This window comes from Trichechus manatus, unplaced genomic scaffold, assembly GCF_000243295.1.
Source record: "Trichechus manatus latirostris isolate Lorelei unplaced genomic scaffold, TriManLat1.0 scaffold00134, whole genome shotgun sequence".
Taxonomy (NCBI): domain Eukaryota; kingdom Metazoa; phylum Chordata; class Mammalia; order Sirenia; family Trichechidae; genus Trichechus; species Trichechus manatus.
In genome coordinates this window covers 5,155,843-5,173,268 of record NW_004444070.1, presented here as the reverse complement: position 1 = coordinate 5,173,268, position 17,426 = coordinate 5,155,843, and the positions used below count along the sequence as shown (strand labels likewise).

The following is a 17,426-nucleotide window of genomic DNA, read 5'->3' as shown; positions in this document are numbered from 1 at the left end:
ACTGAGACGCCATCCACTTGTGGTGTTTCTGTTACAGCAGCACTAGGTGACTGAGACGCCCTCCACTTGTGGTGTTTCTGTTACAGCAGCACTAGATACTGAGACACCATCCACTTGGGGTATTCCTGTTGTAGCAGCACTGGGTGACTGAGACAGTGACTAACGTGAAACGTAAACTTCATTTAAACTACAACAATAAAAAAAAGAAAACAGGAGACTAACTAAAAAAAAAAATGAAAAAATGAAACCAAAAGTAGGTTCTTTGGAATTATCGACAAAATTGATAAACCAGGACCTGTGTTCAACGAAAATACAGTACAGTGAAACTGTGAGAGCCGGAACTCGACAGGGCTGCCTTGTTTTTCCAGGTCTCACATGTTTTCCGCCTTTGACAGGGTTCAGTCTTACCACTTTTCTCTCTCTCTCTCTATTAGTGGAAAATATTTGCATTTTCCTTCTCTGACAGGTTTCCACCTTACACCGGTTCCAGCTTTCACAGGTTTTACCGTACTTAACTTTTGAAGCATGAAGTAAAGAAAAGCCTTAATAAGGAAAATCACTTCAAACAGCATCTATGTACATCCAAGTATCCAGATAACAGAGTCTCTGGGTGGTGCAAAGAGTTAATGTGCCCGACTGCTAACCCAAAGGTTGGCAGTTCGAACCCACCTGGCAGTGCTGTGGAAGAAAGACCTGGCAATCTCCTTCCATAAAGATTACAGACAATTTTAATGAGAAACTACTCTGTAAAGTAGACGTTCACCTAAAACACAATATAATTTAAAAAATAAAATAAAAGAGATTGTTTATAATGCCAAAAAAAAAAAAAAAAAAAAAGATTACAGCCAAGAACACCCTATGGAGCAGTTCTAACTCTGTAATACCCGGGGGCACCATGAGTCCGAATCAGCTCGACAGCAATGAGTTTGGTTTTGGTTTTTTGGTATCCAGGTAGTGGAGCCCCTGGGTGGTGCAAATGGTTAACGCACATGGCTGCAAACTAAAAGACTGCAGGTTCGAGTCCACCTAGAGGCACCTCAGAAGAAAGACCCAGCAATGTACTTTCGAAAAATCATCCACTGAGAACTCAGTTCCACTCTGACACAAACGTGGTCGCCATGAGTCGGGGTGAGCCCGAGGGCAATTGTTTTTGTTTCAGAGTCCTACCCAGGCTAACCAAAAGATTGGAGGTTCGAGTCCACCTAGAGGCGCCTTGGAAGAAAAGCCCGCCGATCTACTTCTGAGCCTTGAAAACCCCATGGAGCACAGTTCTCCTCCGACACACGTGGGGGCACCAGGAGTCGGAGTCGAGTCAACGACAACTGCTTTAGCAGGTAATACTCGGAGTCAACTTACTGACTTGATTATTGACAAAACTCAACTGTCTTCCTAAGGGGTAATCATAAACAGAATCTGCCACCCTTGAACAGGCTAGACAGCTCGGCTTCACCGTCCTGTTGCCACGTTTGGAGGAGCAGCCGAGCTGGATTTCTCACGCCCAGAGGATTCATTTCTGCTGACACTGGCTCCAAACGTAAGCTAGCTCCGTGCCCTCCTCTTGGGCTGTGCCTCTACAAGCCCGCAACGCGAGCACACGCACACAGATGAGCATGCGTGGGCAGTGAAAATGCACCTGTGTGCACACAGTCCGTCTGCCGTCCAAACTAAGACCACGGGCGCCCGGGCGCGCCCGGCACATCACAAAGGATGTCTCTCTGCGGCGCCCAAGCTCTTGGGGGCCACACCTAGTCCCACACCTGCTCAGTCCCTTTGTTCTGTAAGGATAAAGATCTCACAGGATGAAATCATCCGCCCAATTAATCCTCCACGACTTCAAAAGAGCCCTCCAGGGGCTGCCTCTGAATCTGCTTGAAAGGCTGCTTCATGAATAAAAATGCCCAAAATTAACTACCTCCTGGAATGAACCGAAGGCTGGCACTGGGTGGCTGCTCAGGATACAGTAGCATCTGTTGCAGTTAACTGTAGGGATCTGAGCATCTTAGCAAGGATTTAGGAGCCCTGGTGGCACAGTGGTTCAAGTGCTCGGCTGCTAACTGAAAGATCACTGGTTCAAACCTACCAGCTGCTCCGCAAGAGAAAGATGTGGCAGTCTGCTCCCGTAAATATTTAAAGCCTTGGAAACCCTACGGGGCAGTTCTACTCTGTCCTACAGGGTCGCTATGAGTCGGGATCCACTTGACAGCACCCAGTAACAACAGCTGGGATCTTATGAGACAACGTTTTTCTCTATAACCTAGTGGAAATTCTAGTTTGGATTCCCTAATGGGTAAGGGGAGTGAGTAACCAATGCCCCCCACACACACCTGGTCTGTCGGTCTGTTGTACTGTGGTGGCTTGCATGTTGCTGTGATGCTGGAAGCTATCAGAACTGGTATTCGAAATACCAGTGGACAGGTTTCAGTGGAGCTTCCAGACTGAGACAGAGTAGGAAGAAAGGCCTGGTGATCTACTTCTGTGAAAATCAGCCAATGAAAACCCTATGGATCACAACAGAACATTGCCCAGTACTGATCTGGAAGATGAGCCCCCTGGGTTGGAAGGCACTCAAAATACACAGTGGCAGCAACAATGGACTTGAGCGTGCCAACGATCGTGAAGGTGGCGCAGGACTGGGCAACGTTTTGTTCCCTCCTCTCTTCTCTCCACCGTATCAGAGAAACTGACCCCCTTACCTGGCCTCGGCAGCACCTGACCTGTTTGATAAAAAACACAAAACCAAAAACAACCTAACCTGTTGCCATCGAGTCCATTCCGACTCCCAGTGACCCAACAGAACAGAGTAGAACTGCCCCACAGGGTTTCCAAGGGGCAGCTGGTGGATTCGAACTGCTGACCTTTTGGTTAGCAGCGGAGCTCTTAAGCATGCGCCACCAGGTCCCCAACTTGTTGAGAGACGGCCCTGAGGCTTCCTACAGAAAATTCCTACCCAGGGACGTGGCTGACGTGGGACTGATAACAGCCTCCCACAGGAAGAATCCCCCCTTCTTCTCTTTAGCCCACAGGGGGCGGCCCCATCTCACTGGAGGAGGAATTCGCATCCTGTAATCTACCCAAAAAACCCACTGCTGACGAGTCGATTCTGACTCACAGTGACCCTGTGGGACAGAGCAGAACTGCCCCATAGGGTTTCCAAGGTTGTCATCTTTGTGGAAGCAGACTGTGCCACGTCTCTCTCCCGCAGAGCAGCTGGTGGGTTTGAAACGATGACCTTTCAGTTAGCAGCCGAGTGCTTAACCACTGAACCATCTGGTCTCCTTCCTGGAACCTACGCGTCCTCCCAAATCCATTTCCATCATCGATGAACGGCGCTCCTATAGCATGAGAAACTCCCTGTGGCTTTTCGGAGGAAGGACTGAACAACGACAGCGCATGTAATGGCTATTTATAATTACTTTCATAATGAAACGGAATCCTAATGCCAACTGCAATTCCACTCAAGGGCTCTAATGGCGCAGCTGAGGATATAACATCCTCCCTAGCCCAGATGGTGCCCAGTGAGAAATCCTGGGGGAGAATGCACACCCCAGCAAGGCACGCAAAAAACGTTCCTGTGAACTAAGCCAGTAAACCAGTCACCGTGGAGTCAACTGACTCATGGCGACCCCACGTGTGTCAGAGTGGAACTGTGCTCCTTGGGGTTTTCCATGGCCGTTTCAGAACTAGAATACCAGGACTTTCTTCTGTGGTGCCTCTGGGTGGACTCCAACCTTGGTTAATAGCAAGTGGGTTCCCCATTTGCACCACCCAGGGACTTCCCAACCTCATTACAGGTGTGTAGAAAATTAAAAAAAAAAAATTGTTTCTGTCAAGTTGATTCCGACTCATAGTGACCCTACAGGACAGAGCAGAACTGCCCCACAGAGTTTCCAAGGAGCGGCTGGTGGATTTGAACTGCCGACCTTTGTACTGGTTAGCAGCCCAGCTCTAAACAGCTGCGCCACCAGGGCTCCAACTTAGGTATAAAAACCAGTTGCCGTCCAGTCGATTCCAGCTCATGGGGACCCCACGTGTGTCGGAGTAGAACTGTACTCCACGGGGTTTTCAATGGCTGACTTTTTCAGAAGTCAATCGCCAGATCTTTCTTCTGAGGCACCTCTGGGTGGACGCAAAGCTCCAAACTTTCAGTTAGCAGCCGAGCACGTTCACCGTTTGCGCTACCCAGGGGCTCCTTCCTGTTCTTTGTTGCTGTTCGTTGCCCTGGAGTTGATCCCAAGTCATGGTGACCCCATGTGTGCAGAGTAGAACTGTGCTCCACAGGGTTTTCAAAGCTGTGAGCTGTTGGAAGCAGATCACCAGACCTGTCTTCAGAGGTGCTGCTGGTGGGTTATGAACCATCAACCTTGCAGGTGGTAGCTGAACGCTTAACCATTTGCATCAACCAGGGCCTCCTTCCTGGCAACTGTTGCTGTTAGGTGTCAAGTCGATTCTGACTCATAGTGACCCTATGGGACAGAGTAGAACCGCCCCACAGGGTTCTTAAAAGCGTTCCTAGTATTGGTTCTAGGATGCCTGGCTGATAGGAACGGTTAAGCGCTCAACTGCTAACCAAAAGGTTGGCCATTCAAATCCACCCAGAGGTGCCTCAGAAGAAAGGCCTGGCGACCTGTTTCTGAAAGTTCACAGCCTTGAAAACCCTACAGAGCTCAGTTCTACTCTGACACACACGGGGTCGCCATGAGTCGGGGTCAACAGTAATGCGTTTTCGTGTTGGTTTTATTCTTCCCGAGGTAATCTTTGTCACACACCAAGAATCAGGCTTACTGGTCTCACAGAGTCTGGAGGAACCCCCGAGACTATGGCCGCTGGACACCCTGCTCACTCAGAACTGAAGCCACTCCCGAAGTCCACCTTTCAGCCAAAGATTAGACAGCCCTATAAAGCAAACAGTCACACACACAAGGAATGTGCTTCTTAGTTCAGTCAAGTCCCTGAGACCAAACGGGCAACTGCTGCCCCAAAGCAAAGACGAGAAGGCGGGAAAGGACAGGAAACCTCGACAAATGGACACGGAGAACCCGGGGTGGAAAGGGGGAGAGTGTTGTCACATTGCAGGGATTGCAACCAATGTCACAAAATAATATGTGTATACATTTTTGAATGAGAGAAAAAAAAAAAAGTAACCTTCCAAAAAGGGCCTGCCAAGTTTATTTTTTGAAAAAAGTACCTGTATTATCAAGTTCATCAACGCACTCCCTCCCTGCTCAAGGCTCCCTGCAAACAATCCTTCCTTTGTCCCTTTATCTCCTGTCTGGTCCACAAGCTCTGCCTAGTGGTTCCAAAGTCCCAGGTGGCTCCCTTCCAGGAGCCGGTCCCGGGCCTCCTCCTCGCGGAGCTGTGTGCTGGGAAGGCCAGCCCCAAGCCAGACTCGAGTTCCTGGAAGGGAGGCCTGTGCCAAGTCATCTTTGCACAAGCCTGTCACTGGCGGGCGGGGGGGAGGGGTGCACTGCAACTTTACACCTGGGTTTACCTGCCCACAGCAGGGAGGGCTCCATGACGCGGCTGTGGGCAGGAGCGTAAAGGTCCAGGCAGGCAGAAGGGCGCATGGCCGAGAAAGCCTCAATTCATCCAGTCAGCACCTCCTGCAGCACACGCCGGGGTAGGGGTGGTTCCCTAGAATCCTCACCTTCCACTCAGGAGATCTGGGCTCAATTCCCAGCCCATGCACCTCACGCGCAGCCACCACCCATCAGCCAGTGGAGGCTTGCAGGTTTGTAGGATGCTGAACAGGTTTCAGGGGAGCTTCTTGACCAAGAGGGACTAGGAAGAAAGGCCTGGAGATATACTTGTAAAAATGAGCCAACGAAAACCCTATAAATCACTATTTGATTCCTTTGCCCTTGGGGTCATCATAAGTCTAACTCAGTGGCGGCAACAACCTGTCCTTGTAACCACCGCCCAAATCAACCAACGGAATATTTACAACAAAAATGTCAAAGTTAGTAGATACATAGACAGATAGACAGACAGATACCTGTTGCCACTGAGTCAATTCTGACTCATAGCAACCTTATAGGACAGAGTAGAACTGCCCCATAGGGTTTCCAAGGAGCGCCTGGTGGATTCAAACTGCCGACCTTTTAGGTTAGCAGCCGTAGCTCTTAATCATTGTGCCATCGGGGCTCCCAATAGATAGACAGACATATATAATTATATCATTAGCAATATAAGCAAACAAGCTAAATATATATATATTTTTCTAATATATACTTGGGGGCGGTGGTGGCTCAGCGGTAGACTTCTTGCCTTCCACGCGGGAGACCCGGGTTTGATTCCCAGACAATGCACCTCATGCACAGCCACCACCCGTCTGTCCGTGGAGCCTTGTGTGTTACTGTGATGCTGAACAGGTTTCAGGGGAGCTTCCAGATTAAGACAGACTAGGAAGAAAGGCCTGGCGATCTACTTTTGAAAATCAGCCATGAAAAATCTATGGATCAAAGCGGGTCGATCCACAACCGATTGTAGGGATGGCGCAGGACCTGGCAGCGTTTCATTGCATTGTACATGGGGTCACCATGAGTGGGGTAGCCCGACCTGACGACACCACCTCCCACCATCCTCTTTTGTCTGCTTACGTCCGTCTGTGCCCCCAATTTTACCGGCCCCTGAACTCTATGACCCTGTTTTTTGTTTTTGAGTTTTCACTTTCCCATAGTTCTTAGGACATCTAATGATCCACCTAATCGGCATGTCCTACCCAGCCCCCATTGTTTGTCTCCCCGACTGGAATGTAAACCCAAAGAGGGCAGCTACGTCTGTCCACTGGGGTCCCCGTAACACCCCGAGTCTGAGACCAGGCCTAGCGCTTAGTGGGTACTCAACACCATCTGTTGTATAAGCAGCACAGCCAACCTTCCCGGTTTGCCAGGGCCCGAGCGGCTTCCCGAGCCATGGGACTTTCAATGCTATGCAGTACAGTCTCGGGCAAGCAGGGACACGCTGGTCCCCCTAAGCACGAGTGAATACTGAGGACGTGGCGGTGTTGCGGCAGCTGCCCGCTATCGTTTACACATGAAGCCGAGCAGCATGCTGGCACAATGTGGCTGTTTCCTGTGAGCTGCCATCAAGTCAGCCTCCAACTCACACTGACGCCATGCACAGCTGAACAAAAGGCTGCCCGGTCCTGCGCCATCTGCTTTATGATCAACGGTATGACGCTCTAAGGAGCCCTGGTAGCTGAACATTTAAGTGCTCGGCTGCTAACCTGAAGGCAGATGGCTCGAAGCCACCCAGAGGCAGTGCGGAAGAAAGGCATGGCAATCTACATCTGTCAAGATTACAGCCAAGAAAACCCTCTGGGGCAGTTCTACTCTATAACACGTGGGGTTGCCGTGAGTTGAAATCGACTCAATGGCAACTAGCAACAACATTAATCTAAAGGTTGGCGATTTGAACCCACCCAGCAGCATCACGGTAGAAAGGTCTGGAGATCGAAGTCCATAAAGATTACAGCCAAGAAAACCCTATGGAGCACAGTTCTACTCTATAACACATGAGGTCTCCGTGAGTCAGGATCGACTCAACAGCACCCAACAACAGCAGTAAGACATCCTGGACAAAGCAGAACTGTGTATAAATAAATATCAGTGGTTGCCAGGGCGGGGGCCGGAGGGGAAGTAGGGGAGGGATGAGTACGTGGAGCACGGCAGCTTTAGGGCAGTGAAACTCTTCTACAGGGAACTGCAATGGTGGACATGTGACATGCATCTGTGAAAACCCACAAGACTGATCAACACAGAGAAGGAACTAGGTGAAGTGTGGACTTTGTTGTTGTGTGCTGACCAGTCAATTCCATGTACAACTGCCCCATAAGGTTCCTAGGCTGTTACCTTCATGGAAGCAGATCACCAGGTCTTTCTCCCATGCAGCTGATGGGTGGGTTCGAACTGTTCACCTTTCGATTAGCAGCTGATTGCTTAGCCAATGAGCCACCAGGGGTCCTAAAGTATGGACTTTAGTTAAAAATAATGTATCAAACAGTTTTGAAGTGGTGAAGAACTGGGCTGCTAACCAAAAGGTTGGCAGTTTGAATCCTCCAGCCGCTCCCCATAGGGAAACCCTATGGGGCAGTTCTACTCTGTCCTATAGGGTCGCCATCAGTCAGAATGGCGTCAACCACAACTGGTTTGGTTTCTTGGTTTAGTAAAGAATGTCTGCCATGAGCATTGTGCTCTTTTAAAGAACTATCTCTGCGGGATCAAATTGACAACAGCAACTCAAAAGGTTAGATAGGAAGCTTAGGGGGCAGTGAGTTTATGTTAATGGGGGAGGAACAACTCAGAAAATGAGGGTGACAATGGCTGCACAACTCCAAGAATGTGGTCATTGTCACCGAATCATGCACGTAAAAACTGCCGAATTGATGTGTTTTCTGCTGCATATATTCTCAGCAACAACAAAATCAATTATTTTTTGAAAAAATAAATAACAATGTATCAACACATTGGTTCCTCCCTTGTAACACACATAGCACAGTAACACAAGATGTTACTAACAGGAGAAACTGCGCAGGGGGTAGTGGTATATGAGAATACTGTGTACTTTGTGTGGAAGTTTTCTGTTAAACTACAGCAACAAATACTGTAAAGGAGGGGCAGCTGGCAGGGAAGGCAGCAGTACTGCAGTTGTTTGAAACAATTTGGAGGAACTACACAGAAAGTCCCAGGGCGTTGTTCCAAAAGATACTGGAAGTGGTTTACTTAGAATTCTGAGCAGACTCTTCCTCCCAGAAACAACACTGAGGTCAGAAGATTCTAGGGCGGGTCTGGGTAGAGACTGTGTTGCGTGTCCCCTCTGCCCCTTGCTCCCTGTGACAGAGCTACCTCCCTCTGGCCGGCAGCTGTGGACGAGTCGCCAGTCCGGTGACCATGTCCGTGACCACAGTCACAGCACCATGGACTGTCCACATGGGTCACCCAAGCCGGGCCAGGCACCATCTTCCCCAGACACTGAGAAAGAGGAATCTTCTCTGGGGATTCCAGAATGGAATGAGGTGAGCCTGCCACTGGTGGAGCTGCCTTCCTTCACCCCTACATGAGGAGGAACAAGGAGGCCAAGAGCAAAAAGCAGGGAGGAGAGAATCGAGGTGGGGTGGATCCAAGATGGCGCCTGTTGAATGCTGGTTGGGCCATGTGGGAGCCAGCTGTGGCCCTGGGTCTTAGCACGGGCGTGACCAGAGGGCCCTCTGACTGCTCGCTGTGGGAGGATGGATGGCGGGGAAGAAGCAGGGGGGTCTGGTAGGAGAGAAAGCAAAAAAATTACAAAAAATGTATGACCCTTGTTATGGATTGAATTGTATGTCCCCCAGAAATGTGTATCAACTTGGCTAGGCCATGATTCCCAGTATTGTGTGGTTGTCCACTATTCCGTGATCTGATGTGATTTTTCTATGTGCTGTAAATCCTAACCTGTATGACACAGTGGATAAGCATTTTGCTGCTAACCAAAAGGTCAGCAGTTCGAATCCACCAGCTGCTCCTTGGAAACCATATGAAGCATTTCTACTCTGTCCTATAAGGTCGCTATGAGTTGGAATCAACTCGATGGCAATGGGTTTGGGTTTTTTTTGGTATGATGTTAATAAGGCAGGATTAGAAGCAGTTATGTTAATGAGGTAGGACTGAATCTACAGGATTAGGATGTATCTTGAGTCAATCTCTTTTGAGATATAAAAGAGAGAATCGAACAGAGAGGAGAGGGACCTCATACCACCAAGACAGAAGAGTCAGGAGTACAGCACATCTCTGCACTGAAAAGCTCCTAGGCCAGGAGAAGACTGAAGACAAGGACCTTCTCTCAGAGGCAATAGAGACAGAAAGCCTTCCCCTAGAGTGGGCACCCTAAATTCGGACTTCTAGCCTCCTAGATTGTGAGAGTACATTTCTGTTTGTTAAAGCCATCCACTTACGGTATTTCTGTTATAGCAGCACTAGGTAACTAAGACATGCTCCATAGGGTTTTCAAAGCTGTGACCTTTTGGAAGCAGATCACCAGGCCTGTCATCTGAGGCGCCTCTGGGTGGACTCAAACCACCAACCTTTTGGCAAGTAGCCGAGTGTTTAACTGTTGGTGCCACCCAGGGACTCCATTCTGGGTCTTATTCCTTACATCTTCTAACCCTCCTTTCCGAAAGGCACGTTCTTCTTCCCTTCTCTTAAGCAGGCACTTTGGGCCCTGGCTCTCCTCAACCTCTTCTCCTTCACTTGGAGATGCAGAAGAAAGGGGGAAAGGAGGAGAGTTTTCAACATGTGGAGATAATAGGAGAGGTGAATCCACAGGGACACAAAGCAGATGAGTGGTTGCCAGGTGCTGGGGCCAGGGGAATTGGGTGTGACTGCTAGTGGGTACAGAGTTTCCTTTGTTGATGTTGTTCTTGTTGGGTGCCGTCGAGTCGATTCCAAACCAGTGACCCCATGTGACAGAGTAGAAGTGCCCCATAGGGTTTTCTAGGCTGTAATCTGTAAGGGAGCAGATCGCCAGATCTTTCTTCCATGGAGCTGCCGGGAGGGTTCGAACCACCAACCCTTTGGTTAGCAGCCTAGCCCCCAAGGCTCCTGGGGTCTCTTTCAGGGGTGATGAAAATGTACTGGAAGTAGGCAGAGGTGATGGTTGTGCAACGTGGTAAATGTACTAAATGCCACTGCATTGCTGCTTTCAAATGGTTAACACTAAGCTTTCTGTATTTCACCTCAATTTTAAAAAGCGGAGAGGATAACAAGTGGAAATTCTCTGTTCTATCTCATGTTTTATCTCTGTTCTCAAATTCCCTCTGATGCAATTAAACTGAAACTATCGTTCACGTGGGTGAGCCAATTCAAAAGAGACGGAAGGGCTGAACACAATTTGTCTGTGTATTGTGAAGCAATAAACAACACTCCCTCCTGATTCCTTATGTAAACACCGCCTTTGTTATGAAGTGAATTGTGTCCCCCAAAAATGTATGTCAACTTGGCTAAGTCCCTGATTCCCAGTATTGTGTGATTGTCCAACATTTTGTCATTTGATGTGATTTTCCTGTGTGTTGTAAATCCTAACCTCTGTGATGTTAATAAGGCAGGATTAGAGGCAATTATGTTAATGAGGCAGAACTCAATCTACAAGATTAGGTTGTGTCTTGAGTCAGTCTCTTTTGAGATATAAGAGAGAAGCAAGCAGAGAGACATGGGGACCTCATACCACCAAGAAAGTGGAGCCAGGAGCACGCCTCTTTTGGACCCAGGGTCCCTGTGGTGAGAAGCTCCTAGACCAGGGGAAGATTGATGACAAGCACCTTCCCCCAGAGCTGACAGAGAGAGAAAGCCTTCCCTGGGAGCTGGTGCCCTGAATTTGGACTTCTAGCCTCCTAGACTGTGAGAGAATAAATTTCTTTGTTAAATCCATCCCCTTGTGGTATTTCTGTTATAGCAGCACTAGATGACTAAGATAGCCTCTAAGACTATGTGTATTTAGGTACATGGTAAAATCTCTGCAGTCTGGATGGCACTCATTCGGAAGTTGTGCTATAGTGACAGTGGGGAGTGCATGTCTCCCAGGATTGGGGCGGGAAGGCGCCCCACCCCAGTGAAGACGATCCAAGAGCTCGAGGGAGAAAACTCACACCAGGTAGGAAAGTGAGTGTAAGTCCTTCAGGGAGAACCATCTGTCATTAATTATTCCTTATGGAAGGTCTCCTAGAGCTTAAGGAAGTCAGACTTTCTGACAGTGGGGTGTGTGACAGTTCCCCTGTGTGATGGAAAAGTTCAGAATCTTAGTGGTGGAGAGTGATTCAAGATGGCTCGCCCTTTGGAGGCCAGTCTGGGTATTGGGAATAATGGGATAAAACTGCATGGAGCGACACATACACAGGCGCCACTCACCCCTAAATACACCCTCACACCCACAAATAAAAAACAAAAGCCAAACCCACTGCCGTTGAGTCGATCCCGACTCACAGCGACCCTATAGGACAGAGAAGTGCCCCACAGGGTTTCCAAGAAGCATCTGGTGGATTCCAACGGCCAACCTGTTGGTTAGCAGCCAAGCGCTTAACCACCGTGCCACACCCATAAATGGTGTGAAAACAGAACAAACTGTGCAGTGGCCTCATCAACAGGAACGGCCCCGGGTAGGCATCCTCCATCTGATACTGTGCTGCAGCTTTGTAGGAGTCCCTGGGGGTGCAAACAGAGAAGCACTCAGCTACTGATGGATAGGCTGGTGGTTCCAGTCCGCCCAGAGGTGCCTTGGAAGAAAGGCCTGGCAACCTGCTCCCAAAAAACCAGCCATTGAAAGCCCTGTGGAACAGAGTTCTCCTCTGGCACACGAGAGGTCACCATGAGTTAGGATTGACCCAGTGGCAACTGCTTTGTTCCTTTACAGCTATAGAAGATCTTGGCGCCCTGGCGACACAGTCACTAAGTGTTCACCCGCTAACCAAAAGGTGGGCAGTTGGAATCCACCAGCTGCTCCTTGGAAACCCTATGGGGCAGTTCTCCTATAGGGTCGCTGAGTCGGAATCCACTCGCTGGCAGCGGGTTTGGTTTACAGAAGATGTCACCATGGGCGGAAGCTGGCTGAAGGCTTCTCACTGCAGGCAAAGCTTCCCCAACCTACCCCCTCTCTCCTCATCCCACCTTAAAAAGTGGCCGGAAAGTGATGGAGACTGGCTCAGAGAGACAATCGTGGCGGCTCTAAAGGCTTGGGATTTTGTAAACTTATTCTTCCAGGTGAATTGTGCTCGGCCTTCATCTTTACCAGCATTCACGAAAGAAGCCCTGATAACGCAGTGGTTAAGCGCTCGGCTGCTAACCAAAAGGTCGGAGGTTCGAACCCACCAGTCGCTCCTCGGGAGAAAGATGTGGCAGTCTGCTTCTGTAAAGATGACAGCCTTGGCAACCCTATGAGGCAGTTCTACCCTGTCCTATAGGGTCGCTAGGAGTCGGAATCCACTCGATGGCCCCTGACAATGGCAAGCATTGAAGAAAGGGGCCCACGAAGGCTGAGGATGACGTCACCAAAGCTAGGAACTTGTCATGAGGGAGTGCGCGTGCACACACGCACACAACACAGTTCACATACACAGTGTGCATGAACATGACACCACGCGTGCACACACGTACATGTCTGCACACACACCAAACGTGCGTGCGTACACGCGCACACAGGGACCACACGTGCACATGGGAACACAGGCATGTACACTACACGTGCGCATGCACACACACACATACACATGCGGGCACACGCATGCACTGCTGCTACATGTACACATGCACGCACGTGCACACACCACACACGCACAGTAGTACATACGCGCCCTACATGTGCACGGGCCTGGCCCCACCTCACGGCCCCATCCCCCGGCCCCACCTCCGGCCCCTCCCCTGGCCCCTCCTCCCGGCCCCTCCTCCGGCCCCTCCCCGGGCCCCTCCTCCCGGCCCCTCCTCCGGCCCCTCCCCGGGCCCCTCCTCCCGGCCCCTCCTCCGGCCCCTCCCCTGGCCCCACCTCCGGCCCCTCCTCCCGCCCCTCCCCTGGCCCCACCCCCCGGCCCCTCTCCCGGCCCCTCCTCCCGGCCCCACCCCCCGGCCCCTCCTAGTCCAACGGCTGGAGCACACCAGGCCAGCTGTCAGCCTCCACCCACAGCGCCCACGTGAAACCGTCCTGGAGGAACAAGCCTTGTCTTCATGAGGACACACAAACACTTCAGAAGAACCCCTCCCGTGCAGCACGGCTCCCCTCTGGTCCTCCGGGCGGTGACACTTTATTTTTAAGGACGAGATTACTCACCGGGCATCCTTGCCCACTTGGCAGCCTCCACAGCCCCCACGTGACTGCAGACACAGGACGTGTCACCCCGCAGCCCGGCCTGGCCACCAGCCTGGGCATTTCACAACAGACCCACCCGAGTGCCCGAAGAAAGACAATCGCTGGCACGCCGTGTCCCGGCTCGGCTGGTCCTCCACCAGCTGCCATTGTTCACTCACATTTCCACCTCTGTCTTAAGCGCTCGGTCCCTGCTCCTGCCCCGCCCAGCAGCCCTGAAACACACCCAGACTGAAATGCACCCAGCCCGGCTTCCAGGGCGCCCGCTGCTCGTGGGTATGAAGAGCAAGGGGGAGGGGGAGGTAGTTGTGGGGAGACCCTCAGGGAGCCTCAGATGTGGGTGCTCGCCTCAGTCTCCTACCACTGCTGGGACAGAAATACCACAAGTGGACGGCTTTCACAAACAGACATTGGTTTTCTCACAGCTGGGGAGTCTGGAAGTCTGAATTCAGGGGCTGGCTCTAGGGAAATAGGAGCCCTGGTGGCACAGTAGTTAAAGCGCTCTGCTGCTAACAGAAAGGCCCGAGGTTCCAACCCACTAGCCGCTCTGAGGGAGTAAGATGTGGCAGCCTGCTTCCGTAAAGATTACAGCCTTGCAAACCCTGTGCGGCAGTTCTACTCTGTCCTACAGCGTCACTATGAGTCGGAATCAACTGGCAGCGGGTTTGGTTTTGGGTTCTGGCTGGCTCCAGGGGAAGGCTCTCTCTCAATAGGCTCAAGGGAAGGTACTTGTTCCTGGGCTCCTTGGTGATCTTCATGAGGCATCTGTCTTCCCTTATCTATGCTTCCTTCTCTGTGCTTGATCTGCTTCTTTTACATCTCAAAAGCGATTGTCTTAAAACACACTCTACAATGAGATGGCCTCATTAACATAGCAAAGAAAACCCTATTCCCCAGTGGGATCACATCCACAGGGATCACATCCATAGGGATCCCCCTGCTCTCCGATTCCGACTCATAGCGACCCTACAGGACAGAGCAGAACTGCCCCATAGGGTTTCCGAGGAGCACCTGGTGGATTCTTTGATTAGCAGCCACTCTTAACCCCTGCGCCACCAGGGTTTCCATCCACAGGGTTAGGATTTACAACATACATTTTTGGGGAACACAATTCAATCCACAACAGCACTTATTCCACAGCTCAGCAATGCCACGGCCAGCATAGCCCAGCTGACCTCTCTGTCCCTTCCTCCTCCCTCCACAGGGACCCCAGTCCTCTCTGCCCACTCCAGCCCAGGCTGGCTTGTCTCTACCCAGACCTCCCCACCCGGGAGCTGAGTGGCTGCTGCCCCTGCCACTGGCAAGATCTCCATGACAAAGGTGACCCCCACATATCTGTTGTTGTTAGTTGCCTGGGGGGGGGGGGGTTCCAGCTCGTGGCAACCCCGTGTGTGCTGAGCAGAACTGTGCTCCATAAGGCTGTGACCTTTCGGAAGCAGATCTCCAGGCCTGTCTTCCAAGGCTTCTCTGAATGTCCACATATAAAACCCAAACCCACTGTCATCGAGTCGATTCCGACTCATAGCGACCCTATAGACAAGGCAGAACCGCCGCATTGGGTTTCCAAGGCTGTAAATCATTGTGGAAGCCGACGGCCACATCTTTCTCCGGCAGTGCAGCTGCTGGGTTTGAACTTCCGACTTTTCCGTTAGCAGCTGAGTGCTTAACCACTGCGCCACCAGGGCTCCTTAGTGGAATGTTTCAAGTCACCTGTGACACTGACTTTCTGGTCATTGCCTCCCTCCCACCCCACCCTTGCGAACTCAACCTTGCTTGGTGATCCCATCCTCAACGCGCTAGCAAGGAGGGCTCTTTCTCCCCCAGCGGTTTGGATGCACCTCTGCTCTGCCTGTGAGTAGTCAACTGACCCTGGGTGACGCGAAAGGAGAATGCCCTCAACTAAAAGTTTGGAGGTTCAAGTCCATCCAGAGGTGCCTCAGAAGAAAGGCCTGGTGATCTACATCTAAAAAATCAGCCCTTGAAACCCCTACAGAGCACAGTTCTACTGACATTCTGGGAATGCCGTGAGTCAGAATCAAGTGGAGGGCAAGTGATAACTAGTAAATCATAAGCTATGACCTTGAGTCCTAGATTCCCCCGGGCACCTGATCTCCTCATTTCCAAAAGGAGGGGGTGAACCCAAGAAAGAGAACCCCAGAAACACTGAGCCGTGGCCACACACAAGACGGTTGTTGTTGCTGGGTGCCATCAAGTAGACTCCACTTCATAGTGACCTCATGTGACAGAGCAGAACTGCCCCATGGGGTTTTCTTAGCTCTAATCTTTCCCGGAGCAGACTGCCAGGTATTTTCTCCCTCAGAGCCCCTGGGAAGGTTCAAAGCACCAACCTCGTGTTAGTAGTCAGCTCTTAATCACTTAACCCTTGCGCCACCAGGGCCTCTTATTCACAACATACAACAATAACAACTTATTGCCTTTGAGTCGATTCTGACTCATAGCGACTCTATAGTACACAGTAGAATTGCCCCATAGGGTTTCCGAGGAGTGGCTGGTGGATTCAAACTGCCCACCTTTTGGTTAGTAGCCGAGCGCTTAACCACTGCTCCACCAGGGTTCATACACAAGATACCCCTTTATTTTCCTAATAAGCAACACGTTGGTTTAAACCCCTCAGTAACAAAGAGTTGCTAAGAAGCCACGGGCCCGCTCGTGCCATAAATTCGGCGCCGGTTAGGATATCCTGACCCACTCCGGCGCGTTTAGGGATCCAGACGCCCAGAGAGAACTTGAAACCGACTTTTCAAGCCGCCCAGTTGGGTCACGTTCACAGCCAGGGCACAAAGGAAGGGAAATTGTCTAATAAAATAATTCCAAGGCTCAGAGAAACGAGATTAAAGTGCAAACGGGTCAGGGAATGCGGAATTCATCTCAACAGCGACCACCCTCCCAAAACTTCCAGGGGACCTCTGCCCCCTCCAAGCCCAAGCGGCTCTTCCACCCCCGGCTCGGGCTGCCAATTCCACGCGAGGGCGAGGGAGGCCGGGCTGAGGTCCGCAGGCGCCTTCGGAGCCGGCGCCTCTGTCCCTGGGGGGTCGCTGCCTGGGAGGGTCACATGTGGGTGACCCAGGAAGTTTTGTGACGTCAGGTAGACCCGACACCGGGGTAGTGGTGCTGGTTAAGGGGGTGTGTGAATGGGGATCCAAGCGAGCCGCGGAGCAGGGTGGCCGGCAAGTCGGGGAAGCTCGCCGGGGTGAGCCCTCCGACTCTCGAGGCGCGCCGAGGGACAGGGGCTCCCAGCAAGAGGACCCTGGCCCACAGGGCGGGACAGGGAGCCTGCCCGTGAGACGGCGGCGGTGACACCGGGGCCTTTGTCTGACGCCGCGTCCGGCAGAGCGTGAGCCCCGGCCCGTCCCCGGGCTCCCTCGTCGTTCCTGCGCGCACTCACCCACGGTGGAAAGCGTGTCGAAGTCCTGCAGCCGGTAGGTGGGTGCCTCGGGGCGCGGCGCCCCTTGAGGGGTCCCCCCAGCGCTCTCAGCGTCGCGGCCCCCGGGGCTACTGCCCGCCGCGGCCCCTTCGGCCGGCCCAGGCGCCTCCATGGGGTCCGGGCTTCCCCGGACGCAGCCTCGGAGGGCGGCGCGGCGGCG

General features: G+C 51.7%; 1 protein-coding gene across 1 annotated transcript in view; it reads right to left on the bottom strand.

Moving 5' to 3' along the window:
* Positions 1 to 17,416, bottom strand: part of LOC101355990 (cAMP-dependent protein kinase catalytic subunit PRKX) — a 76,577-nt gene extending 59,161 nt beyond the window's left edge. The window contains exon 1 of the mRNA XM_004385200.2: positions 17,228 to 17,416. Coding sequence (XP_004385257.1) covers positions 17,228 to 17,378 — 151 coding nt within the window. The 5' untranslated portion in view covers positions 17,379 to 17,416. The remainder of the gene's footprint in view (positions 1 to 17,227) is intronic.
* Positions 17,417 to 17,426: the final 10 nt, after the last annotated feature.